Source organism: Corylus avellana, chromosome ca3 (assembly GCF_901000735.1).
Source record: "Corylus avellana chromosome ca3, CavTom2PMs-1.0".
NCBI classification, from domain to species: Eukaryota; Viridiplantae; Streptophyta; class Magnoliopsida; order Fagales; family Betulaceae; genus Corylus; species Corylus avellana.
In genome coordinates this window covers 11,228,378-11,255,652 of record NC_081543.1, presented here as the reverse complement: position 1 = coordinate 11,255,652, position 27,275 = coordinate 11,228,378, and the positions used below count along the sequence as shown (strand labels likewise).

The 27,275-nt window shown below is 36.8% G+C and overlaps 5 protein-coding genes across 5 annotated transcripts; all 5 read left to right on the top strand.

The window, feature by feature from the left end:
• The first annotated feature begins 1,500 nt into the window (after nucleotides 1-1,500).
• LOC132175489 (bifunctional pinoresinol-lariciresinol reductase-like) lies at nucleotides 1,501-3,988 on the top strand. Its single transcript, XM_059587452.1, has 4 exons — nucleotides 1,501-1,912; nucleotides 2,005-2,245; nucleotides 3,007-3,210; nucleotides 3,725-3,988. Exons 1-4 carry the CDS (start codon nucleotides 1,541-1,543, stop codon nucleotides 3,886-3,888), a joined length of 981 nt encoding a protein of 326 aa, XP_059443435.1. The 5' UTR covers nucleotides 1,501-1,540; the 3' UTR covers nucleotides 3,889-3,988.
• A 610-nt stretch (nucleotides 3,989-4,598) lies between these two features.
• Nucleotides 4,599-9,456, top strand: LOC132176389 (protein LPA3-like). The gene is made up of 11 exons (XM_059588581.1): nucleotides 4,599-4,715; nucleotides 4,888-5,067; nucleotides 5,721-5,768; nucleotides 5,869-5,908; nucleotides 6,045-6,145; nucleotides 6,679-6,871; nucleotides 6,943-7,041; nucleotides 7,648-7,765; nucleotides 7,937-8,067; nucleotides 9,020-9,086; nucleotides 9,187-9,456. The coding sequence occupies exons 1-9, from the start codon at nucleotides 4,647-4,649 to the stop codon at nucleotides 8,055-8,057; spliced, it is 969 nt and encodes a 322-aa protein (XP_059444564.1). The 5' UTR covers nucleotides 4,599-4,646; the 3' UTR covers nucleotides 8,058-8,067; nucleotides 9,020-9,086; nucleotides 9,187-9,456.
• A 3,214-nt stretch (nucleotides 9,457-12,670) lies between these two features.
• LOC132174794 (probable UDP-glucosyl transferase 73B6) lies at nucleotides 12,671-14,463 on the top strand. Its single transcript, XM_059586474.1, has one exon. It carries the CDS (start codon nucleotides 12,847-12,849, stop codon nucleotides 14,311-14,313), a length of 1,467 nt encoding a protein of 488 aa, XP_059442457.1. The 5' UTR covers nucleotides 12,671-12,846; the 3' UTR covers nucleotides 14,314-14,463.
• Nucleotides 14,464-16,484: 2,021 nt separating this feature from the next.
• LOC132174793 (scopoletin glucosyltransferase-like) lies at nucleotides 16,485-18,583 on the top strand. Its single transcript, XM_059586472.1, has one exon. The coding sequence runs from the start codon at nucleotides 16,585-16,587 to the stop codon at nucleotides 18,106-18,108; it is 1,524 nt and encodes a 507-aa protein (XP_059442455.1). The 5' UTR covers nucleotides 16,485-16,584; the 3' UTR covers nucleotides 18,109-18,583.
• Nucleotides 18,584-24,313: 5,730 nt separating this feature from the next.
• LOC132176300 (zeatin O-glucosyltransferase-like) lies at nucleotides 24,314-26,328 on the top strand. The gene has a single exon (XM_059588467.1). It carries the CDS (start codon nucleotides 24,540-24,542, stop codon nucleotides 26,175-26,177), a length of 1,638 nt encoding a protein of 545 aa, XP_059444450.1. The 5' UTR covers nucleotides 24,314-24,539; the 3' UTR covers nucleotides 26,178-26,328.
• The last annotated feature ends 947 nt before the right edge of the window (nucleotides 26,329-27,275 follow it).

The following is a 27,275-nucleotide window of genomic DNA, read 5'->3' as shown; positions in this document are numbered from 1 at the left end:
TTAAAAAATAAAACGAAAAATTTTAATTTTTATAAAAAAAAAAAAATCGAAAATTTCAATTTTTTATTTAAAAAATTATAAAACAAAAATTAAAAATTAAACGAAAATTTTCAATTTTTATAAAAAAACCGAAAATTTTAATTTTTTTAATATAAAAAAGGATTTTTTTTAATTTTAAATTTGGCCAACCCCTTGAATTTTTTTATTTTATTTTTTAGTTTTAGGTTTTTTTTAGAAGTTTTAGTATTTATTTTATTAAGGGTAGTTTCATCATTGAGAGATATTGACAATATATATTTTAGTAGTTTTGGAAGAAGACATTGTCAATTGGGTAGTAGTTTGAGGGAAATGTTGACTCTTTTTTTTTTTTTTTGAAGCACAAAACGATTCAAACAAAAATACAATGTTAAAAATAAAAACAACAAATCAAAAATTAATCAAAAAATAATCTAATCTTCTGTATTTTGCGCTAAAAGCTAAGAAAATAAACGCACAAAACGATTTCTGAAGCAGGCAACGAATCCGTCTTATGTGAACAGCAACCGACGGATGCCATTAAAGGAGGAGCACCGACAAATTAATTATGTTAAATTGAGGAGCACCGACAAATTAATTATGTTAAATTGCTACTTCATATATATGAATGCCACATTACCACATCAGCTAGAAACTAGTACTGTTCTTTCTTTGATTGCAGGTTACCAACCTTGACCGCTTTGGAACAATAGTCAGAGGACCCAACCACGATTAATTTGGTTGTTCAGCAACATGCTTTAGGCCTGACAGTGTTTTCTCTTCTAGATGGACCCCCTTATAGATTGGTCATTTCACTTTTTTTTTTTTTAGATCATTCTATCCTTTTAAAAAGCTCTTCTTTCATTTCCTTTGAAACAAGAAGGATCTTTCTACCTTTATTACTCTACTCCACTCTCTTTACATAACTTTGTTTGTTAAATGACGACTAATTACCTGATTAGGTTCGAGAGCTATTTTTTTTTATTATTATTATTACATAAAATTGGTTGACAACCCAAACAACAACCCTAAAACAACTTGAGGATGGTATGTGTAAATACAAAGTAACAAAGAAACCAGCAAAAATTGGTCGGTTAAATGAGGCGATCATTAAGAAAACCAAAGCGTCGCGGCTTACCGAGCAATTGCTTGATTGGACTCAAAAGTAAATTGATTGAGAACCAAACTTTTATTGGCACATTAATTATGTATAAATGGTATAGAATAATTAAGCAGCATGACCAAGAAGGCTTGTTGGATCCATATAACTAAAATCTGAAAAAAAAAAAAAAAAAAAAAAAGAAAGAAAGAAAAAGGTACCTTATTTAGATTTGAAGACAAAGCAACAAATTCTCAGTAGATGATGTAATGTAACGTAGCTAGCTACCACAAAAAAATATTTTTGATAACTTAAACAACCGCACTCCAAGGCGTCAAATTTAGCCCAAGTGTCAAGCAAACCGAACATATCTTTTGAACTCAATACCACAAACAAACAACATTTTACTATAAAAAAGCCATAGCCATGGAGATCGAGCAGGAGATCGGAGAGGAGAGAGAGAGAGAGATGGAAAAGAGTAAAGTACTGATTGTAGGGGGAACTGGGTATCTTGGAAAGAGGTTGGTGAAGGCAAGTTTAGGTCAAGGGCACGAGACATACGTGCTTCATAGACCCGAGATTGGTGTGGACATTGACAAAGTTCAAATGCTTTTGTCGTTCAAGGAGCAAGGAGCTCATCTTGTGTCCGGTTCCTTTGCCGACTACCAGAGCCTAGTCAATGCCGTCAAATTAGTGGATGTTGTTATCAGTGCAATCTCCGGCGTCCACATCCGGAGCCACCAAATTCTCCTTCAACTTAAGCTTGTTGATGCAATCAAAGAGGCTGGTAATGTTAAGGTACATAACACCATCTCTCTGTCTCTCTCCCTCTCTCTATAATATAATATAATATATATAAAGGTGAGAAGTGAGTATAATAATATTGACAGAGATTTTTGCCGTCGGAGTTCGGCACCGATCCGGCGAGAATGGCGGATGCATTAGAACCAGGAAGAGTGACATTTGATGACAAAATGGTGGTAAGGAAAGCCATCCAAGACGCAAAGATACCTTTTACGTTTATTTCCGCAAACTGTTTTGCTGGTTACTTTCTTGGCGGTCTGTGCCAACCCGGTAAGATCCTTCCTTCAAGGGATTCTGTGCTTTTGTTGGGAGACGGCAACGCCAAAGGTATTTCCTTAAGAGAAACTACCTTTCCCTCTTGTATTCATGGGGGAAATCATAATTTTTTTTTATTTATTTCTTTTGGTTGAGTAGTTCAAATTTACACCCGTTTATGTAAAATAAAAATAGTCTTATTAAAATTAATTTCATACTAAGTCCTAAGTCATAACGATATTCGAAAGTTAGATGTTAAAAAGAACTTAATTCAATTAATCTCTTTTGAATACAATTTTTTTTTTTTTTTTTTAGTTTGTCCATAGTATAGAAATTAATGACACAAATTTCTTACAAATCAGCTTCTAAAAGTGACACGTGTTCTTAGCTAATGAGAAATTGATATTTTTTCAATAGCATGTACTTCTCACATGTATTTTTAAAGGACATATGTCGCTTTTAAAATGTGGTTTATAGGAGTTTCTTACAAATTACCCGTTTTGAAAATATTTATGTCTAGAAAATAACATTTTTATAAGAATTTTTTTTTAAAAAAAAATTCCCCCTTACTATTAAAGTGGAGTCCACCCTTCTTGTATTATTGTACATATATATAGTGTTCAAAGCCTAAAAAGGGTAATATTTTTAGGAAAAAAAAAAAAAAAATCATAACCAGTTATGAGGGCTCAGTAAAAATCATAACCAATTATATATAAATGCTTTATATTGGTTCTATTGTGCTTTAAATATTTCCTATATGTTATCTATATTTTTGTTTCATTAATTAGTTGTACATGAATTAATATATAATATTCCTTGTCTTAATTTGACAGCAATTTATGTTGATGAAGATGACATAGCCATGTACACTATCAAAACCATAGATGATCCTCGAACTCTTAACAAGACAGTATATATTAGGCCCCCAAAAAACATTTTATCTCAAAGAGAAGTTGTTGAGATTTGGGAGAAACTTATTGGCCACGACTTGCACAAGTCTTCGATATCCAAGGAAGACTTCCTAGCTTCCATAGAAGGTGAGATTGGTGCCTCTTTGATTTTATAATAGTGGATACTTCATGTGTAATTAAGTAGCTCAAAAATACTAATTTAAAATTATGGAGTTTAATCTCAAGGATATTTTGAAAGATAATTACCTATGATCATGATAATTAATTGGAAAGGATAGAAATCCTTTTAGGACTCAACACTCTAAATTAATAAATACTCTTCTTGCAAATACACCTTTAAACTTTAAGTTGAGACATTTGGCTCTTTCAAACTATCATTTTGTTATAATTTGCACAATCCATTTTACACCATGAAGCTATACCACTTTTTTTTTTTTTTTTTTTTTGCCCCAAATATTTAAAAATTAGCAACGTACTCCAACCAAATTATATATATATGATTTTGATTGCATCCCATATGATATATCAATGGTCTCAATATATATATATGAATGGTTTTAATTATGTTTGGATTTTTTTTTTTTCTTTTCTTTAAAGTTTCCTGACTTTGTGCTGTTTTCTTCATGTTTGCTGAATTAAGGACAAGAGTATGCGGAGCAAGTTGGATTAATACATTACTATCATGTTTGTTATGAGGGATGTCTTGCAAATTTCGAGATTGGAAAGGATGCAGGAGAAGCTTCTAAGCTTTATCCAGAGATTCACTACACTTCTGTCGAGGAATACATGAAACGTTATTTATAATTAACTATATATATATATATATATATATATATATATATATATACCTTGGACACGACCATTATGTATGTATTAATGCTTCTGTTGATTTACTACATGTAAAAGAACAGTCGGTCTCTAATTCTATCTATGTATTCTCTTGAAAAATAAATTAAGATCCTTTTCTCTTAATTCTCTCTCTCTCAAATAATTATACTCTTATATTACACCTTTTTTTTTTTTTTTTTTTTTTTTAGCAAACTCTTGTATTACTCAAATGAGCAAACCATATATTGAGACTTGGCAGAAATGCTATTTCCCAAAGACTTTTCCAAAATTTTGTTTTTCAAATGCTTTTATTTACTAAAAATAAATCACATGAGATGATGATACATTCGTTCAGAAAATAGTTTTCATTTTTAAAATGTGTAAAACATTTTTTAAGTTGAAGTTTATCTTTCTCAAACTGCCAATATTTGCCGAACTTCCACCGAGATTGCCAAAAGTTGCAAACCATTTTATGCCGTCACTCATTTTTTTGACATATTTTATATTCGAAATGCTATAATCTAATATAAATTTTTTTTTTAGATTATAGCATTTCTCTAAATTCAATTACATCGTGACAAAGCATTTGGAAATTAAATTTTGAAAAAAAAAAAATTCGAAAGTGTTGGGAGTTCTCTTGGCATTTATATACTTTCTAGTCTAATATGCGTCATGCGTGCCTCTCTCTCTCTCTCTCTCTATGTCTCACGCACGCACGGAGCAGTGGTTAAAAAATGCCGTTATCCATTACTGCAATTACTTCGAAGGTTTTGATTGCTTTTCCTTCTCTTCCAACTTCAAAGGCAAGAGAGTTTTCAGTTTTCTCACCTCTGCACATTCTCTTCTCTTCATTGCTCTTTCGTTGCTTAGAAAAATGTCATTTTAAGTTAACTTCTAAGCTTTATAATTCATAAAGCATTGTTTTTTGCATTACCCACTTCTTATTTGTGACTGATTTGCTCTCACAAACTGTAGATTGTTAAGCCCTGTACTTTTCCATTGAAGAATGATGGGAATATTGCTCATCCAAGAGCCAACGCATTCATGGCGTCTAGAAGTCTCAAATTCGTGGCTAATTCGGTTTTTGGGGATGGCAGTGTCTTGGTTGCTTTTAATGTGCCATTTCCTAGTGATTATTCTGAGCTTCTTGACCAAGTAATCTTCTATTACTATCTGTCTCTGCCATGTAATTTCATGTAATTTGTGTCGTTTGATTTTTGGTGATTGCTTATATTGTTGAACGTTGGTAAAGTTGCAAGCTTGAGAATGATCTTGTGCAGCATGTACAAAAAATAGTTTCCTAGTTGCTATAAACATGTAAGACCTGTGTTATGGGTTGAAAAATCAAACATTTTGATGGGCTTGGGGTATATAAATTGGTATTTTTATAGGAGTTTTAAAAATTTTTGGGGTTGCTGAAATCCCCCAATTGGACCAATATTGTTTACACTTCATCTGAGGTTGGTGGTGATGTGCAAATTTTAATTCAAGATTTACTCTATGTTTTAATCAAATAACACTACTTCATAATGGATGAATCAAAAACTTGAAGATGTATAGTCAAAGCTGAATGAAAAATGGATGAAGAATATAAACTCAATGGGAACCTCTTGGAATCTTAATTTGATTGGATTCATCCCCACCTCTCCCCTTATCCATTGTTAGTGTTTCGCCTGAATGGTTAGGGTCTGTTTGTGCCATATAATTTTCTTTGTCTTCTTCTTTTTTTCCTTCAATTTATTTATTTTACCTATAGTGGCTATTGCAGAACTAAAATTTGTATATTTTGGGCATCTAATAATGGACAGGCCAGAAATGCAATTGAATTGGCTTTGAAGGATAACAGACAGTTGATGGTGAGTTAGAGCTTGGAAATTCTCCCATGACAGAAAAATGAAGAGTTTAATGTAAATTTTAGGATTATTAGCATTTGTGACCAAAAAGTATCCATTACAGGAGATTGAATTCCCAACGGCTGGACTTGAATCTGTACCAGGTCCTCTCCATTTGCCTTCTGATTTTTCTGTTTCCTTTTGTCAGTTTTCATTTTGTTTTTGTTTTTCTTTGCAATCTATAGTCCATTTCTCCCATATAAATTTTGTCACTGATAAATCTATGCAACTCTATATCAGGTGATGGTGAAGGAGGAATAGAAATGACTGGAAGCATGCAATTAATTCGTGAATTTTGTGACCGCTTCATAAGTCCAGAGAAAGCCACACGAACCAGAATAGTAAGCTCCTTGATTTAGAGCACTATCCTCCCTCCCCCTTGTAATTTTCCTTTTTCGAAGATAAAATACCAGAAACACCCTTACACAGGAGGGGGTTTCTCGTGGATCAATGTCTGACTTTATTTTAAAAATGATAACAGCAAGATATCGCAGTCATTAAACCTGACCTTGGAATTGTTTCGATTACAAATCAAAGAAGATAGCCTTTTTCTTTTTGTCTGCTTTGCATCTTCTGTTTATCCGCTGCAATAAGCTTCCCAATATGAAGATAGTAGCCCTCTTTATCAGTTAAGAGAAACTCACATTGCTTTTGAAATGAATTAAAATATTGGTCAATGGCACTAAGACAAGTGACTTTTTATATTTTAGGATTATTAGAGTTCAAGGTAAATTTTAAGATTTTCTTATGCTTTTTATCTGATATCTGAATCCGGGTAATCATTTTGTCATTTCTTTGTTGTTTTTCATTACCTTTATTTAATTTCTAGCATCTAATTTATATGTATACAAATATTTGCATAATTTTTTTTCAGTTTTTCCCAGAGGCAAGTGAAGTTAAATTTGCAAGACAATCTGCCTTTGGAGGAGCCTCCTTTAAGTTGGACTATTTGACGAAGCCGTCATTTTTTGAGGATTTTGGTTTTTTTGAAAGGGTGAAAATGGCAGATCGTGTGAAGCTGGAAGATGAATTGTTCTTGGTCGCCTATCCATATTTTAACGTCAACGGTAGCTTCAAATATCCCATCTTTTTTGTATCACCCCCAAAAGTTTTATGTCCTTATTTTCTTGCATTTCAGAAATGCTCGTGGTAGAAGAGCTTTACAAAGAAGCTGTTGAGAACACTGACAGAAAACTGATTATTTTCAACGGAGAACTTGACCGTATAAGATCTGGATGTATCCTTTTCCAATTTTACAGGGTTCATATATATACTTGACCTTGAATTTAGTATACTCGGTTATTTGTACAGGTTAGATGCTAGGTAACAGTTCTTTGATACAGACCATTATATTTAGGTTTTACCAAAGTCATCAGCAGTCAATTTACTTATTGTCCTTGATTGGTGCTCTGAATTCCTCTTCTGATTTAAAAGTCGAAAATAAAGGTTTTTGTTGAAGTTCCACTCTTGGTTGTGCTTTAGAGTTAGAGAGAGAGAATAGTATAGTACCTACCAAATCGGTGCCTGTTGAGACCTTCTGGTGATTTATCCCAAATCGGAAAAGGAATCATTATGAATAATAGTCAATTTAGTTTTATGGTGCAGCGTAAGGAAGTTGGAGAAGCAAGTTGGTCCATCTGCAGGATTAAAAAGTGCCATTTTTTGCGCTACTTAGACAACAATTGTCCTTGCATGAATTAAGTTTATCCACACTTCTACTCATAGCTGGCCAAACTTTCCAAGGTCCTCCTGCCCATGATGTAGACTTTATGTTACTATCTGCAGGATTATACGGTGCCTTTTTCACTCTTTTCAGATACCAATTATCCTTGAAAGAATTAAGATTATCCACCTTTCTTCTACCCCAAGCTGGCCAAACTTACCAAGACCCTCCTGCCTATGATGGAGACTATATATTACATTCACAACTTCAAGGGACGCAATGGAGGAACCCTTTTCAGGTCTTCTAGTGCCCACTACTGTAAATTACATAGCTAATTGCTTCTTCTTCTTTTTTTTTAGTGCTTTATTTCTGTTTTCTTTGACTTGCAGTTGCCTAGATGTTTTCCACTTTAACTGCTGCATTGAATGGTAATTTTTTTTAAAAAAATCTTTTTTAAATTTTTCATTAGGTGCTACCCTGGTCCGTGGAAGGTCCTTAGACGATTAGGGAATAAATACAAATGTCTGCATCAGCAGGAAGTAATGCCATCCCTCAAGGAAGTTGCATTGGATATTCTAACGCCAGCTTGAAACATATTTGGTACATAGCAATTTCATATTGATATGTTACATTAGTCAAGAAATTTCGTGTCTCTTTTATATCTTTGAGCTGCCCATCTTACAGAATATAATGTAAAAAGTATGCTATCAATAGGACAAGAAAATTATTATTAGTACTACTGTTGTTTTTATTGTTAGTATTATTATTACTATTTTATAATTTACTGTTGTAGAATAAAATCTTGGAAAAAATCATATGTAGCCCCCTAGGTTTTCAGTTCATTTCGATTTAGTCCTTAGGTTTCCGATTTTCGACAATTAGGTTCTTAAGTTTTGTCCAGATTTCAAATAGGTCATTCTGTCACTTTACCATAAAAATCAACATTTTGTCATCTACCACGTGTGTCATATTTGTCATGTCAGCATCCAAGTCAGGAGCCTAATGTCTGCACCACATTAGTAGGTGCACGTCATCTTCGGTAAATATTTTTTTCATTCTTAGAAAAATAAAAAACCACAAACAACCTGTGTGAATTGACTAATAAACAAAATCCCATGTAAATTCTCACTCAACTGTTGACGTCCACGTGCATGTGCAACAAATGCTGAAAGATCATATGTAGCAATTGAATTGACGTGATGTACCCGTGACCTAAGAATGTCCAGAAAGAGTGGACTTATGCTATATGTCAGGTGACCACTGAAAGTATATACACCTTCAAGGAAAGAAACAGGAGCTGCAAAGAAAACTGCTCAGCCAATTAAGAAGCACAAAAGATTGAATCCATTAACTTAAGGCTCATTGAACAATATGTATAACACACCTCAGACGGTCAGACCATTATGCGGACAAAAAGCTTTTACATCAGGAGCCAGTGGAGGCCAGAAATTGTGTGGCTAATAGCTAAACGACATAGTTAAACATACTCTAGGATCAAAATAATTCAGAAATTAGCTTACAGAATATTCATGCCTTAATGTTTTGATTTCAGTGCAGAACCTTGAAAGCATTAAATCTCTTCAAATAATACCTAGTTGTTGGGACAAAACCTGAGTAAGGTACTGCTGATGTCTGCAAGTTTAACAGTCTTGTTTCTTCTTCTCTCTTTATGTTAATTTAATTACTCAAATTTCATTTGAATCAAACATTGTGTCACAGCAAAAAGATGGGCTTGGAAGTGCTTAGAGTACTGTACAGGGTGCTATTCAGAAGGGTGAAATCACCTTCAAGCCTCACATCATTCTTCTGTGAGTATAAATGATAAGGTTTGTTAGAAAAATCTATGGGAAGAGAAACTAGAATTGCTTATTGGTTTTTGAATGTAAATACCGGAGGCATTAGTGATGTTGTGATACTAATATATGAACTAAAGGTGTCATTATATATTACTAATTGTTATTTAAATTCAATACAAGGATATTATTGATACCGTGAGTAGTACTCTAAAAGATGTGAAAATCAAACAAGCCATTTTCTTGTTGACTGCTACCCTCATTGAGGAATGAATCTGGTTTCAATTGAAAGTATGAATGGAATGCCTAGGATTTGTTGGAGTTTGTCAATGGCTGCCTCATTTTACTTCAAAATGGAGCAAGGAAGCTTGCATACAGCTTTAAAATTATAGCTTGAGGGTGGTGGAGCATGAGGCCAAAGTTTGCGCAGGCATAATCGTGTTTATAATGCTTAGGCTTCATTTGTTTCGACGAAAAAACGTTTTCAATATTTTTGAGTATTTATCTGTGCTTTGAAAACTTGGTTAATTGAAAAGTATTTTTGTCAACCATAAAATACACCCTTAGCTTTCCGTAAAACGGTTTGCTTTTTAATGCAAAAAATGTTTTCTATCCACAACTCATTTCTTCAAACCTCCCTCTTGGCGAATACCCGCGCCATAGCACCCTCAAGATACCACCCTTTCTCCAGCTGATACTCTTTCAATGCTAATAATGCATAGATCTCAATTGACAACTTTCAAAGATGTTGAACTTTAAATACTCAATCATGTAACTAAACAATGCATTCTGGTTGTTTTGTATGCTGAGCTTGAGTATGATTTGATCGGTTGAGTATGTGTTAATTGAGTCATTAGCCTCTGAGATAATACATAGCTATGCTCAATTGGGTGAGGATGAGAAAGCTTTAAGACTAGTTAAGCAAACTTAAATGTTTATAATTTCACATTTTTTCAGTACAAACCAAACAGCGAATCAAACCTAGAAAATCAGTAGTTTTCCTGGAAAATGTTTTATGTTAAAAAAATATTTTACGCCGAAACAAATAACAGGAAGTTGAATTATTGAGTGCTCCAGCAATGGCACCTGCACGTTCAGTCAAAGAGGCAAGTTCTATAATTTCTTTTTGGCATTTGATTTGTTTTTTAAATATGAATGCTTTTTGCCAATGGAGATCATGTCATTTTCCCTTCCATTACTTTAAGTTTATCATGTATTATGGGTGACCCAAATTCTCTTAGCAGTGGCTCCCAAGCACTCCACGTCAACTTTCTAGTTAAGCAAAGATTTCAATTCTTGTTGATTAATCATATTGTGGCACAATTATAGCTCTTTGAAACTCCAATGGTGTTATCTTGGATCACTTAGTACACACGAATTTCTTAACTTTCATAGAAAATTTTGTATTACATTAAACATATTCTTGCTTTAAAAATGATTGAGATTTTTAACAGATCACCCTTAGAATTTCCATTTTTCATATATATATATATATATATATATATATATATGCCAGAGATTTTTATTGGTGAAATTTTCGGTGAGATCAATCATTTATGAAGGGGGATATTGAATTATTTTTCGTTTGTTATATAATATTTCAGAGGTGGTTTGGATCAATTTTATATAGAGATTAGAGAAGATGATAGAGAAGACAGAGCCTTGGAGTTGGTGAAGATTGGCAATGAGTTTACAGAGGGAATTTCGTTTGACTGGTAGAAGTGCGGTATGTCGTTTAAGATAATGATATCAGATATCCAGAGAGGTTAGACAAGAGTTGGTATGACCGTTATACATATATATATATATATATAAGGAAAAATAATATATAGATAGGACCAGGAAGAACACCTATTATTTTTCTAAAAAAGATTCACTTAAATTGCCTAATCACTCTCTATCTAACCCAGTGAACCAAATGACTTTAAAGATTTGCATTTTATTGGATTTTTTATGTTCAAATGGGACACATTATCAATTGAATAATAGTTTGAGAGTACGTAAATTTTCCTTAAATTAGAACTTATTTATTAAACAAACTAAATTCGTATAAACTCATATTAACTCGTATAACTTATTTTGGTAAGTTAGTATATAATTATTAAGAGCATTCACAATGGAGAATGACTTCTCAAAACACATTTTATCTAGTTTAGCTAATGAATTTTTAAAAGTCTTGTACATCCGATTAGCTATATTTTTATTTATACCATTTAAATATTATTAAAAGTGAGAAAAGTTTTGGGAAAAAGAGAACATGAGACAGAAAACGTAGGAAAAGATTTGAAAATAATAGAAAATAGATGAGAGAAATAATAAAAAATAAAATGGCTCTCTTAAAAGTACTGCTACATTTAGCTTTTTTTTAGCTCTTCTAATTAAATAACTATTTTACATTTTTTTTTTTTGCTAATCTAATGTAGAGAGTTTTTTAAACATTAAAAAAGCCTTTAAATAAAAATAACATTTGGCTCTTCAATTAAAAATGCTCTGAGACCCTACTTTTAGCTTAAAATTCTATGTTAATAAGCTCGCCTGCTCGAGCATCTCCAAGAGGAGTCCTGCTATGCGGCTGCCAAAATTTTGGTAGCCTAGCGTAGGACATATATTAAAATAATAATTAAAAAAAAAATTGTTATTTTTTTTAGTTAAATTTTTATGAATTAATATTTAGTTTCTAATGCCTCAAAACTTGTTTTTGGATTCAAAATTAAAACCTAAGAGTGGAAGGTTAACCCTTTAGAGATGATATCACCCAAAAGGAATTCGATCATCCTAAATTTAGTGCTAATATTTTAAATTTAGTGTTAGAGCATTCCCAATGGAAGAGCCAAATGTTACTTTTATTTAGAATAGCTCTTTAAATGTTCAAAAAACCTCCCACATTGGATGAGCCAAAAATATATGTAAAATAGATATTTGATTAGAAGAGCTAAAAAAAAAGTTAAATATAGCAGCACTTTTTAAGGGAGCCATTTTATTTTTTAGTGTTTCTCTCTCCTGCTTTATCTTTTTCCGAAATCTTTTCCTACCTTTTTTTTAGAAATATAGCTAATCGGACGTAGAGACACTTAAAAATAGCTTAGCTAAACTAGATAAAAGTGAGTTTTGAAGAGCTATTTTACATAAAAATATGGCTCTTCCATTGAGAATACTCTTAATACCTCAAATTTAAATTCTCTTTTAATATTTATCTTCTTTAATTTTATATTTTTTTTAAATAAGAAAGGGTAAAATGTCTTATACTTGGCAGCTGTAAATCTCTATTCCTCCAAGAGACATAAAGATCTCTTTCCCTTTTTACTGTATGGTTCAGGGGACAAAAAGTGTAATATTTTACTTTTAACTTTTCTTTAGTTTTATCCTCCCACTCAGATTTCATTTCACTCATTCCTTTCTTGAACCCACCATCTTGTTTATCTTATTTTCCATTGCACACCGACCAGTCAAAAGAAGACACTTTTCTCTGTAATACACTCTCCTCCCACTACTCTTCCCCGATCCTCTTTCTTAGTTTATCAATCTCGTCTTCTATATATATCAGTGATCAGTCCCCAAAGAGAAGGAAAGCTAAGCAAAACTAAACATGCGAGGTGAGATCTTTGTTGTTACTGGTTCTGGGCAGGGTCATCTCCATCCATGCATGGAGCTCTGCAACCATTTTTCCTCCCGAGATTTCCATACTACCCTCGTCATTCCCTCCGCTCTCTCTTCATCCGTCCCTTCCTCTTTTTCTCAAAACCCACTCACCGGTATTGCGCAAATCGCCGCGTCTTCGGGCCCTCCCATGCCCGGATCCGACTCACTCCGCCAGCAGGGCGCCCAAGACCTCGAAGCCCTCCTCGCTGACCGCTCCAAACTTCCCGATTTGCCCCCTCCTATCTGCGCTGTCATCGACTTTCAGATGGGTTGGACCAAAGGGGTATTCTGGAAATTCGACATCCCCGTCATCAGCTTCTTTACGTTTGGAGCGGGCGCCGCCGCCATGGAGTGGGGGGCGTGGAAGGCCCAGGCCGGTGATGTCAAACCGGGCGAGGTCCGTTTAATTCCCGGCTTACCTGAAGAGATGGGTCTAACGTGTTCGGATCTTAAACGACGATCTGGGGGTCCACCACGTGGCGGTCCCCCTGGTTCTGGTCCGCACAGGCCGCCGGGTGGTGGAGGAGGGGGTCCGCCTAAGCCAGGTGACCGGCCACCGTGGGTCCCAGAAGTAGAGGGATCGATTGCGTTGATGTTCAACACGTGTGACGATCTGGAGCGTCCCTTCCTCGAATACATGACCATTCAGATGGAGATGCCAGCGTGGGGAGTGGGCCCACTCTTGCCCGAGCAGTACTGGAAGTCGTCAGATGCATTAATCCGCGACCGTGAGATCAGACAGAATTCCCGCCGATCTAATTACTCGGAGGAGGAGGTGATCCAATGGTTAGACTCGAAGCCACGTGGTTCTGTACTGTACGTAGCTTTCGGTAGTGAGGTGGGCCCCACTATGGAGGAGTATCCACAACTAGCCGGTGCGTTAGAACAGTCAACCCGACCATTTATCTGGGTCATACAACGCGGGTCGGGTATATCCAAACCTCCTGGGGGTGGTGGCGGTGTTCAACCCGGATCTTCCGAGGAAGGGTACTTTCCTGATGGGTTGGATAGTAAAGTGGGTGATAGGGGTTTGATAATACGCGGATGGGCACCACAACTGTTGATACTGAGCCATGCATCAACGGGTGGATTTTTATCACATTGCGGGTGGAACTCAACGGCGGAAGCGATTGGGCGTGGGGTGCCCTTTTTGGCATGGCCGATAAGGGGAGACCAATACTATAACGCCACGTTGGTGGTGAGGCATCTGAAGGTGGGGTATAAGGTGGCTGAGGATTTATCGGGAATGGTTAAAAAGGAGGATATTGTGAAAGGAGTCGAGAGGCTAATGGGGGACGAAGACGTGCATGAAAGGGCGGCAAGGCTTCGCGCCAAGTTTGAGAATGGTTTTCCAGCGAGTTCGGAGGCTGCATTGGATGCTTTTGGTGATTTTATTAGCCAAAAGGATAAATAAGTAAATCACTTTTTGTATGTGATTGTAATGAAGTCTACCTTGTTCAATATCGTCCTTTAATTTACTGTTTGACTGGTTGGTTTGTGCTTCGTGTCTTGTAAATGACGAGGCTTAGCCTTTTTTAATCAATGGATTAATTGGCCTTTGACACGTTGCGGGAAGCAGCATGATATATACATTCCGTTTGTTAATTTAACAATTTAATATTAATTTCACAAGGACAGTCCGGGAAGAAATTATAGTGATTTAATCAACTTGCACTAAAATCTCATGATCATTACAAGTAAAACGTCTTTGGCAATCGAACATACATGAATATGCAAGAAAATCAGTTGTAATCAATAGCTCTTAAGCAGCTCTTTTAGCCTTCCAAACTGTTGCTGATTGTGGGGTTAATTCACTTATCATTGAAGGCGATGTTTTTTAACTTTACTCTTGCTATCCAACAGCCTAGTTTATTTTCTTTTTGAAATTTCTCTAGTATTGTTTTGAATGTTCCTTTTCACTTGCTTTCATTTTTTTGTTGGAAAGCTTTGAAAGTTGCAAGAAGTACTAATTTTAGTGACACTGTTTAGCTAGATGGGCCACTTATCACCTTGTGTTTGAAAGCATTATTGACGAGAATGAGTCATTTGTCGTCCATGGCATCATCAACAACACCTTCCCCTCGCTCTAACTGAATTAGTTACACTAGCGAACCAGCAAATACGAGCTAGCAAAGTAATACCTTCACGTCATTAGTTTTTTTGGTTAGTATGCCCTATCCATGACTACTCCATTTATAATATCTTATTTAATAAATATTACGGGTATCAAATCTTTCACTAAGAAATTAGTTGTAAGAAGATGCAGAGCTTATTCATTAAAAATAATCAAAATAATGAATAAGGCACACATTATCTCAGTACTATCTCTTGGTAAAATATTTGGATCTCATCTTCTTTTGCACCCATAAAAACAAAAATGTCCATTAAAAAAAAAAAATTATAGATTTTGTTTAAAAAAAAAAACGTAACCTTTGGCGAGGGTCATGGCAGCCGAAATGACCTATTAAAAGAAGAGCATTGTGATCTTTTGGTAGATCTGTAATACATGATCTAAATTAAAAGTCTGATATATTATCCAAATCAAAAGATTGATGACATTACAAATAAAATGGTAAATTAAAATTGCTAACGGTAATATTTCAAAAAAAAAAAAAAAAAAAAGGGCACAAGTTAAGAGTAATGACGTAACTTTTTATCATTTTTTTTTTTGTTGCCTCTTAAAATTAATGTAATTTTATCCAAATTTCATAATAATTTTAAATCTACATCAATTTCGGATGTGTTATCTCTGGCGAAAACTATAAAGAAAACTTCTTTGAATCATGCTTCGGCTTGGAAGGCTCTTACACCAGATACTGAAGTCTGGTCCCCTCCTGAAGCAAGCTCTTTTAAGATTAGCTTTGACACTGCCATTAGAGACAATTTCTCAGCCCAAGTAGCAGTGTGCAGGGACTCCAATGGCAAAATTATCAAGGCCATCTCTCAAATCAGTCCCCCCTGTGATCCCAGTTTTGGTGAAGCTTTAGCTGCTCTACTTGCAGCCTCCCTTGCAGTCTCCTTAAAGCTCAAGAAATTTTCGTTTGAGGGAAACTCTTTACTAGTTATTTCAGCTTTGCAATTTCCCTTCATTTCCTAGGATTGGCAAATTGAGAAAGTTATTTCTGGTTTTTTTCTTTTAGTTTCAACTTCTCCTTCTTGAGAGGCTAGAAAAATTAACAGAAGTGCAAATTTTTATGCCCATCATGTAGCACATTGGGCCTCGACAAGAGTTTACTCGAATTGCATTCTCACTCTCTTTTCCCCCTCTCATCCGTCTCTATTTGTAGTGGAAAAAGGCCCGCCTCCTTCTCCTTTGTAATTTTGTTCTTTGGTTTGTTTTTGAATGGAATGTTTGTTACAAAAAAAAAAAAAAAAAATCTACGTCAATTGTATACCACAAGTAAAACCTGGCTTTTTGTTGCGGATAACTGCACCGACCGCACCTTATACGTGTGGGTGTGATATTTTTATCAAACTAAATATCAAAGCTAAAATGGTAGCAAAGGTCCACCCTCCATGGACTGCGCGAGACGGTATGCTGTCTTCACAGTTCACACCCATCAGTCAAACCCAGTTCTACCGCTATCTCTCTCTCTCTCTTCAAATTCGTTTACTTCGTAATAAAGCATTCTTTCTTCTTTCTTCTATAAAACTCGTTGAGCAGAGGTGTCTCTCAGAATAGAAGATGACTAATCACTGCAGCAAACCAAAGATGTCGAGTGAGATCTGGGTCGCTCCCTTTTTCGGGCTAGGCCATCTCCTCCCCTGCATGGAGCTATGCAAACACATCGCCTCCAGAGGCTTCAAAACCACCCTCGTCATCTCCTCCAACCTCTCCGTCTCCATCCCCTCCTCTTTCACCCAACACCCTCTCATCCAAATCCTCGAAATCCCCTCGCCTCCGCCTCAGCCTCCTTCGCCGGGCTCCGACCCCATGCTCCAGCACCGTAGACACCACAGCCAGATGGCTTCAGGCCTGGTAGAACTCCTCTCGGCCCGACCCGACCCGGATAGACCCTTTTGTGCCATCCTCGACGTCTTGATGGGCTTTGCCTTTGAAGTTTTCCACAAGTTTCAGGTTCCAACGGTTGCTTTCTTCACCTCTGGCGCGTGCTCTGCGGCCATGGACTACGCCACGTGGAAGGCCCACCCTGAAGATATTCGACCCGATGAGGTCCGGTTACTCCCCGGTTTACCCGAAGACATGGCGCTCACGTATTTGGACCTCAAACGACGGCCTCATGGTCCACCTAGGCCGCCGCCAGACAATGGCGGCGCACCTGGTTTGGGTGCTGGTTTTCCTCCACCACCGGGTCTTGGGTCGAAGAAAATGGGCCCACCCAAACCTGGTAAACAGCCAATGTGGATGGAGGCGGCGGAGGTCGCAATCACATTGTTGATCAACACGTGTGACGATCTGGAGCGTGCATTTATCGACTACATCACTCATCAAATCGGAAAGCCGGTCTGGGGTGTAGGTCCGCTTATGCCCGAGCAATACTGGCGGTCCGCAGGCTCACTTCAAGACCGTGAAATAAGAACCAATCGACGATCGAGCGTCACCGAGGACGAGGCGATCCAGTGGTTGGATTCGAAGCCACGTGGGTCAGTGCTATACGTGTCATTCGGTAGTGAGGTGGGTCCTACCATGGAAGAGTACCCACAATTAGCTGGCGCCTTGGGAGAATGGACCGGGCCATTTATATGGGTAATCCAACCTGATGCAGGTAGATCGGGTCCCCCACCTGCGTTCACTGGGGAGCAAGGGCAACCCGAAGAGGGATATTATCCACATGGGTTGGAAAGCAAAGTGGGCGAAAGGGGTTTGATAATACGCGGATGGGCACCACAGCTGTTGATACTGAGCCATCCATCAACGGGTGGATTTCTATCGCATTGTGGGTGGAACTCAACGGCTGAAGCGATTGGGCGTGGGGTGCCCTTTTTGGCATGGCCGATAAGGGGAGACCAATACTATAATGCCACATTGGTGGTGAGGCATCTGAAGGTGGGGTATAATGTGGCTAAAGATTTATCGAAAACGGTTAAAAAGGAGGATATTGTGAAAGGAGTGGAGAGGCTAATGGGGGACGAAGACGTGCATGAAACGGCGGCAAGGCTTCGCGCCAAGTTTGAGAATGGTTTTCCAGCGAGTTCGGAGGCCGCATTGGATGCTTTTGTGGATTTTATTAGCCAAAAGGATAAATAAGTAAATCACATTTTGTATGTGATGGTAATAAAGTCTACCTTGTAGACAAACCGACTCGCTTGGAACGTGAAGGCAAAAAAGCGCTAGAAAACAAAGAGGGTAAGCAATTCCATTTGCTCAAATAGTATTTCGTTGCTACATCGAATGCCATCACCTCCCTCCCTACCTTGAGAGTTACTCGGTCTTTGGCTTTCTTTTGTTGGAATAACCAAACCGCAACATGCACATTCATACGACTGAGAAGGAGTCCTTTGCCGTCCATGGCATCATCAAGAGCACCTTCTCCTCGTTCTAATTGAATTAGTTACGCTAGTGAACTGGCAAACACGAGCTAGAAAAGTAATACCTTTGCGTCATTAGTTTTTTTGGTTAATATGCCCTATTCATTACTACTCCATTTGTAATATCTTCTTTAAAAAATGTCAGCCGTATCGAATCTTTCATCAAGAAATTTGTAGCAAAATAATTTGGAGCTTATTCATTAAAAATAATCAAAACAATTAATAAGGCATTCTCTTGGTACTCATCTCTTGGTAAAATATTTGGATCTCATCTTCTTTTGCACCCCAAAAAAAAATGTCCATAATATATATATATATATATATATATATATATATATATATAATAATAATAATAAAAATAAATAAATAAATAAAAAAAATTGGAAAGGAGGTTGCCGGCCACCCCATGGGGTGGTTGAAGCCACCCCTGGCGAGGAAGAGATGCTCTTTTGGGCTCCTAGATTTGCTGGTTCTTAGGATGTATAACAGAGGACGAAGAAGAAAACCCATATCGTAAGTGCTCTCCGAGTCTATATCTTTGTTTCTTTCTTTCTTTGTAATTCAATGTCATCGGGGTTTGTTCATTAAGCATCTCAGCTTCAATGTTGTATTATTTCTATTAGAGATATCAGGAGATCTGTGTGTTGTGGTCCTGTGGACAAACATTATTGAGATCTAGAAGACTATTTTGAGATTCTAGTGTTTGAAAGGAATCTTGATAGGTTCCGAGCTGAGAATAAAAATACAACTAATATTTAATACAATATAAAAATAATACACATTACAAATCTCCACTTATAGCTGGATTTTTACTACAATACAAACATATAAACACACCTTACCCCTGGTGGGTCCCAATCAGAACAAGATAATACTCCACTTAAGGTGGGAGTTAAACCACAATAAAATTAGAACTTTACACCAAATCATATATGTGCTACCCCCACTAACTAGTATTTAAAGACTATACTAACACTAACCATAACATACACGTTCCCAATTAACATAACCCACGTTTCTTTCCATATCATGGGTAGTTAGTTAGTGGCCTATCATTTCTCTCCCCCTTCGAGAAGCACCTTGTTCTTAAGGTGGAACATGAGAATTTGAAGTTGAAGGTTTGTAACCACTCTCCAGATAACCTCCTCCTGTGGCAGATGTTTCCATTGGATTAATGTCTTCACTTTCCTCATTTTTATCTTCTCCCAATTCTGCCATAACATGTCCATCTCTTTCAATTAGAGAAGCTTGCACCATGTTGCATCTGTGGCCATGAACAAATTTCTCATTATAATTAAAGCACAAACCCTTTGCATGTCTCCTTCGCATCTTTGATAAGTGCTAAAATATATATACATATTTTAACCCCTTAGTTTATGTATATTAATTCTTCAATAGTGCTATTTCATGTTGTTTTATTTATTTATTTATTTTGTGTTTTTGTCTATTTTTAAGTGTTTGAAGGAAAAGAAAGCCTTTTTGGAAGTTTTGAGCATAAAAGGGCAAATTTTGGGAAAAGCTGAGCATGAGATCGATTGCAACATCACTAGGCTCGAGCGCATCATTGGCAGGTTCGAGCGCAGGCTTGCGCTCGAGCGCACCACTCTGGGATTGAGCTCACTCGAGTGCCTAGCTACGGCCAACACTCCTTTTTCACATTAGTTTAGGTTTTCAAAGTCCTAGTGGTATTAGGACTTAAACCTCTGACTTTTCTAGGTTTTCTAGAGTTTCTAGGGTTCTCAAAAGCCTATAAATAAACCTCTAGGCCTTTTAAAAAAATATAGAATTCTAAAGAGAGAAATTGGAGGCTACTTTGAGAAGCGATTTCCAGTTTCTTCTTTTCCTTTTTCCTTTTAGTTTTAGTTTAATCATGTGTAATTAAACTATTTGTTAGGGATAGATTGAAGCCCTAATCATGTCTTTTTAATTTAATACTGGTGCCTTTGTTTCAATCATGTGGTGGTTTATTTTAATTGATTATGTCTATGTAATTGAATTCCTCATATTTTATGGTATGAATTTGTTAATTAAGTCAATTTAGATGACCGAATCTTGGACTTAATAAAGTGACAAAAGAACCTCATCATTGGTTCTTGGCTTAATCAACATGGGAACTATGAGTAGATACCATGCCCTAAAACTCATGTGTTTGTCGATCTCCATAGAATTATGTTTCCCTAAAAAACAACTTAGTAGATACCATACTAAATCATTTAGGGAAGAAACGAATTAGAGTAGATACCATGCCTAATTCATTGCTTAGGAAAATCAATAGCTTAAGGAGTAAATATTAAAATATATCATATGATTGGAACATTGGCCTAGTATTATCTTAATTAGTATGATTTGTGGTGAATGTCAAAACCCTAACATTTTTATTATCTTTATATCTTTTTCATATTGCAAATCTGTGACAATTTAGCAATTTAATTTGGAAAAATCAATTTTAAAAAAAGACAACAATCGTCGTGGGAATGATCTTGTACTTGCACTTTATACTCATGTTTTGATCTTGTGCACTCACCAAGTATTTGCCTATTAATTTATGTGGGTATTTGGCACAGCAATCTCATTCCAAGAGATTTTCTCAACAGTTGGTACATTGGTTGGGTGGTTATTTATGGGTTGCAATTCTGACTCGTTGGCCGTCCTTTGCCGACACATGCAATTGGTCATCTTTCATGCAAGCCAAGCTAAAGTATCTTTGAGCGTCTTGGGCTTGAACATTCGAACTCCTTCTGCAATCTCTGGTTTAAGACCCCCAAGAAAGTTGCCTATCAGATGCTTTTGAGTCCACCCTTGAACTTTGTTCCCCAATCTTTCAAACTCTCTCTAATAATCACGTAAGGATCCTTCTTGTGCTAGTTTCGTTAGAGACTCATCAAAATCTTCATAGTCAGTTGGGCCGAACCTAGCCCATAGTTCCAATTCAAATATTTTCCAAGTAACCGGCATAGCTTCCTCTTGTTGAGCCTTTTGTAGTCATTGCCACCATTGGTTGGCCTCACCTTTAAGATGGAAAGATGTCAGCACCACCTTCTGCTCTGGGGGCGTCCCACGATAATCAAAAAATCGTACTACGCGATTCAACCGTTCAGTGGGATCATCTCCTTGATAATGTGGAAAGTCCATTTTAGCATAACGTGGCACCACTGCTTGTCACCTGGTTGCGCCTACTTGATGAAGACCTCGTGAAGGACCACCTTGCAGATACGTGCAGTATGGTTGACGCCCCACTGCTCCATGCTGCACTGAAAAGAAGGGTTGAGATTTCATTCAAGGCTTCTTCAATTCTTTGCATGCGATCAGCGGAGATAGTTGCTCCTTCCTCCAAGCGTTGAGTGCCTTAATGTCATATACGTCTACCTCCAAAGATTCAATTCTCTCACAATTAGTAGCCATACCTTTGCGCTCTGATACCAATTGATAGGTCCCAAGTAGAAAATAGAAACACAACTAATATTTAATACAATATAAAGAAAATACATGTTACAAATCTCCACTTATAGCTCGAGTTCTACCATAATACAAACGTATAAACACACCCTACATTCTGATACCCCTAGTGGGTCAAAGTTAGAACAAGATAATATTCCACTTAGGGTGGGAGTTGAACCACAATAGAATTAGAACTCTACACCAAATCATATCCCCGCTACCCCTACTAACTAGTATTTAAAGACTATACTAAGAGCATTCTTAACAGTTTCACCAAAATAACCAAAGCCTCATTATTTTCGCAATCCACTTTCGCTATTCTATTGAAATGAAAAGCAAAAAGAAAGAGAGAATTAGTTGTTTGATCAATAGGTAAGTGAATAATAGTATTTTTCATATTTAGTGAGTACTATTCACTTTATTATTATTATTTTTTGTTTTTTGTTTGTTAAAGTATTGAGTCTGAAAAGTGGAGATTCAAGCAACTTTTGTTAAATTGCCTCAATCAAAATAACAAAAAAATGGTTTTAGTGAGACTGCAAGGAGTGCTCTAACACTACCCATAACACACACGTTCCCAATTAACATAACCTATGTTTCTCTCCTCATGGGCAGTTAGTTAGTGGCATATCAAATCTCATTGTTTCTTTATCTGTATTGGATCGTATGATATCAGCGGCATTTTTTGGTGGTTTTCTCTTCATTAAGATAGCCCAAGTGAATTATATTGAGCAATGGTTTGGGAGAAGATTTTCTTGATGTGGTTTAATTATTCTTCGTGCAGCTGTGCTGCGTACGGTTAGAAGAAGCAATTGGGCTCCTAGGGTTCTTCTTGTGACTTGTGGAGCTATTAGGGGCTTCGGCCAGGAAGCTTCTTTCATACAATCTTGAGGATTGAGAACAGCTACACCACCCATAATCAAAATCAAAATAAACATTAACTTAATCAGATGCAGAGATCGATTCACACGATGAATTTGAAGAAACGTTGATTCTTCTAGTTACAAGAAAAATCAAAGCTTTTGAGAGAAACGAGCGATTCTTAGAGGAAAAATCAAAGGTTTTGAGAGAGAAAGAGGAAGGAAGGCAAAGAAAAATACCAACGGAACGCAAAATGGTTCTAGGTGCTATCCCAAGGGCCATGTTAAGCCACCCCCCACCCCTTTTCCATTTTTTTTTTTTTTTAATTGAAATTTCTTATTTTATAATTTTAAAAAATTTATTATTATTAATTTTTAAAATTTTGTATATGTACAGGTATCAAGATTTTATGGGTGCTAACATGAATTTTTGTCAATTTTTAGACAAAAATTTGACAAAAGTACTAGTTAAACCCAAAATATATCTTGCGATAACTATACGTTACGTGGTGCAAAATGATATTTAACCTTGAAATTAATGTAATTTTATCCAAATTTAATAATAACTTTAAATCTACGTCAATTTTCGAGAATAAACGGATAGCACAAGTCAAACCTAGATTTTTGTTGTAGATAGCTGCACCGACCTAGCCTTCTTCCTCATCTCGATACATGTGGGACAGTGGGTGTGATATGACATCAAACTAAATATCAAAGCTATTTCTTATATTAAAAAAAAAAAAAAAAAAAATGACAAATGCTAAAGGCCCAATTTTTTTTCAACAAAAGTATAACTTTTGTTTTATTTTGTTTGTGTTTTTTTTAAAAAAATAAAAAATAAAAAAATAAAAAATAAAAAAAATGTTTGAAGCAACTCTATCTATTTTTGGCCTTTCTTTTATTTAGTATTTTTTAAAAAAATGAAAAATAGTATTTTTTTTTTTTCATAATAATGACATTTTCTTAAAAAAAAAAAAATGACATTATTATGAAAAAAAATACCATTTTTCATTTTTTTTAAATACCAAATAAAAAAAAGACAAAAAATAGGTAGGATTGCTTCAGACATTTTTTTCATTTTTACTTTATTTTATTAAAAAAAAAAAGGTAAAAGTTAAATTTTTGTTGAGCAAAAAAGTTGGGTCTCTATCATCTCTAATATATATATATGTCAAAATTCAAAGCTAAAATGGGATCAAAGGGTCCACCCTCCGGATCAGGATCCCGACAATCTCCCCAAAATTGCCCATCAGCTTTTTTTCAAATTCTGGCCATTTAATGTTATCCAATAGTCACAATTTTGCCATGTGTCCCAACTAAAAATAAATAATAAAATATTATTTATTTTAAAAATAAATATATAAAACTAAATATTAAAATATTAAAATTAAAAATTAAAAACACTGGGGTGGCCGACTGAGCCTTCTGCCACCCCCAAGGGCTGGTTGAGGGTGGCTTCGGCCACCCCTATGGCTCAGTTGGGGTGGCCAGCCAGCTCCGGTGTTTTTAATTTTTAATTTTAATATTTTAATATTTTATTTTATATATTTATTTATTATTTATTTTTAGTTGGAACACGCGGCAAATTGTGGTTGTTGGATAACATTGGATTGATTTGAGAAAAAGCTGATGTGCAATTTTGGGGAGATTGTCGGAATCCTGATCCCCACCGTCCATGGACTGCGGCGGCATGCTGTCTTCACACCTATCAGTCAAACCCAGTTCTTCAGGTATCTCTCTCTCCTCAAATTCGTTTTCTTCGTAAGCAAGCATTCTTCTTCTTTCTTCTATAAAACTCCTTGAGCAGAGGTGTCTCTCAGAATAGAAGATAACTAATCACAGCCGACCAAAGATGTCGAGTGAGATCTGGGTCGTTCCCTTTTTCGGGCTAGGCCATCTCCTCCCCTTCATGGAGCTATGCAAACACATCGCCTCCAGAGGCTTCAAAACCACCCTCGTCATCTCCTCCAACCTCTCCGTCTCCATCCCCTCCTCTTTCACCCAACACCCTCTCATCCAAACCCTCGAAATCCCCTCGCATCCGCCTCAGCCTCCTCCGCCGGGCTCCGACCCCATGCTCCAGCACCGTAGACACCACAGCCAGATGGGTTCAGGCCTGGTAGAACTCCTCTCGACCCGACCCGACCCGGATAGACCCGTTTGTGCCATCCTCGACGTCATGCTGGGCTTTGCCTTTGAAGTTTTCCAAAAGTTTCAGATTCCAACGGTTGCTTTCTTCACCTCCGGCGCGTGCTCTGCGGCCATGGAGTACGCCACGTGGAAGGCCAACCCCGAAGATATTCGACCCGATGAGGTCCGATTACTCCCCGGGTTACCTGAAGACATGGCGCTCACGTATTTGGACCTCAAACGACGGCCTCATGGGCCACCTAGGCCTCCACCGGACAGTGGCGGCCCACCTGGTTTGGGTGCTGGTTTTCCTCCACCGGACAGTGGCGGCCCACCTGGTATGGGTTCTGGTTTTCCTCCACCGGACAGTGGCGGCCCACCTGGTATGGGTTCTGGTTTTCCTCCACCGGACATTGGCGGCCCACCTGGTTTGGGTGCTGGTTTTCCTCCACCGCCGGGTCTTGGGTCGAAGAAAATGGGCCCACCCGAACCTGGTAACCAGCCACCGTGGATGGAGGAGGCGGGGTTCGCAATCGCGTTGTTGATCAACACGTGTGACGATCTGGAACGTGCATTTATCGACTACATCGCTCATCAAATCGGAAAACCGGTCTGGGGCGTGGGTCCGCTTTTGCCTGAGCAATACTGGCGATCCGCAGGCTCACTTCTTCACGACCGTGAAATAAGAACCAATCGACGGTCGAGCATCACCGAGGACGAGGCGATCCAGTGGTTGGATTCGAAGCCACGTGGGTCAGTGCTATACGTGTCATTCGGCAGTGAGGTGGGTCCTACCATGGAAGAGTACTTACAATTAGCCGGTGCCTTGGAAGAATGGAGCGGGCCATTTATATGGGTAATCCAACCCAATGCAGGTAGATCGGGTCCCCCGCGTGCGTTCACTGGTGGCCAAGAGCAACCCGAAGAGGGATATTATCCACATGGGTTGGAAAGTAAAGTGGGCGAAAGGGGTCTGATAATACGCGGATGGGCACCACAGCTGTTGATACTGAGCCATCCTTCAACGGGTGGATTTCTATCGCATTGTGGGTGGAACTCTACTGTGGAAGGGATCGGGCGTGGGGTCCCCTTTTTGGTGTGGCCAATCAGGGGAGACCAATATTATGATGGGAAATTGGTGGTGTGCCATCTGGCGGTGGGGTACATGATTGCTGATGATCCATCGCAAAAGATCAAGAAGGAAGATATTGTGAAGGGAATAGAGAAACTGATGGGTGATGAAGATGTGAAGAAGCGAGCAGTGACGCTTAGCACTAAATTCCAGCAGGGCTTTCCAGCGACTTCAGTGGCTGCTTTAGATGCTTTTAGGGATTTTATTAACCACAAACTTGATGCTTAGGCTAACTATCTGACTATATATTTTAATTAAATAAATAAATAATTGTTTTAGAGTTTTCACAAAGATGTTTTGAGTTATAGAATCTTGGATTGTTTTTGTTAAATTTCTTGGAATTTATTCTATGAGCATTGGATATTACCAATTCGAATTATTACTTCAATAAATATAAACAACAACAACAACAACATATTATGGCATGGCTACCATTAGGAGAAAATATTGTGCAAAACAAATTTGAATTATGAAAACTAACTATTAAAATGATATTATTGTTTGGCTTTAACAAGCTAAACAAGCTACTCTAAAAGGAAGAATTGGCTGGAACTTATGAAATTACTACCGAATGAGACAAATGGGTCGTTTGTTGGAGTGCACATTGGGTTTACTTACAAATGTTTTGTAAGTTAAATTGTGTGTAATTTAATTCTTCTATAATTGATGAATTTCTTAGGTTTGGCTGTCTTCGAACCAGGGCGGCTTAATGTTTTCTAGGACCTTAAGCGAAACTTTTAAATGGGGCTTTTTTTTTTTTTTTTTTTTTAATATTTATATATTAATTAAATAATATTTATTTTAATATTATTATTATATTTAGAGTTCTCATTTTTATTAATCCTTACAAAAATAAACACAACAATAAAAAAATCAATTTCTTTTTTATGAATCCTTACCTCTTTGATACACCTGTTTCAAACAAAACCCACCAAAAAAATTGATAAAAACTCATACAAAACCCACAAGAAAAATCAAGCACAGAAATAAACATTACAAAAAAATAAATAAATAAAAATAAAATAAATCTTTTTTTTTTTTATGAATCCTTACCTTATTGATACACATGTTTCTCTCTCTCTCTCTTCATCTCTCTCCATCACATTCTGTATTGAGTGAAACTAAGGAAAGAGAAAAAAAAAAAAAAAAAAGATAAGAGAGGAGGCTGTCGGCAGTGGAGAAGAAAAGAGAGAGAAAAATAAATGAAAGAAAGTGAGTGGTTAGGTAAGGTTAAAATGATATTTCAATATCAAATAATTAATTTCGGATGCATAGGTAGATAGGCTCTTTTTAAGTATAAAGATATTTGTTTTTCTGGGTTAATTG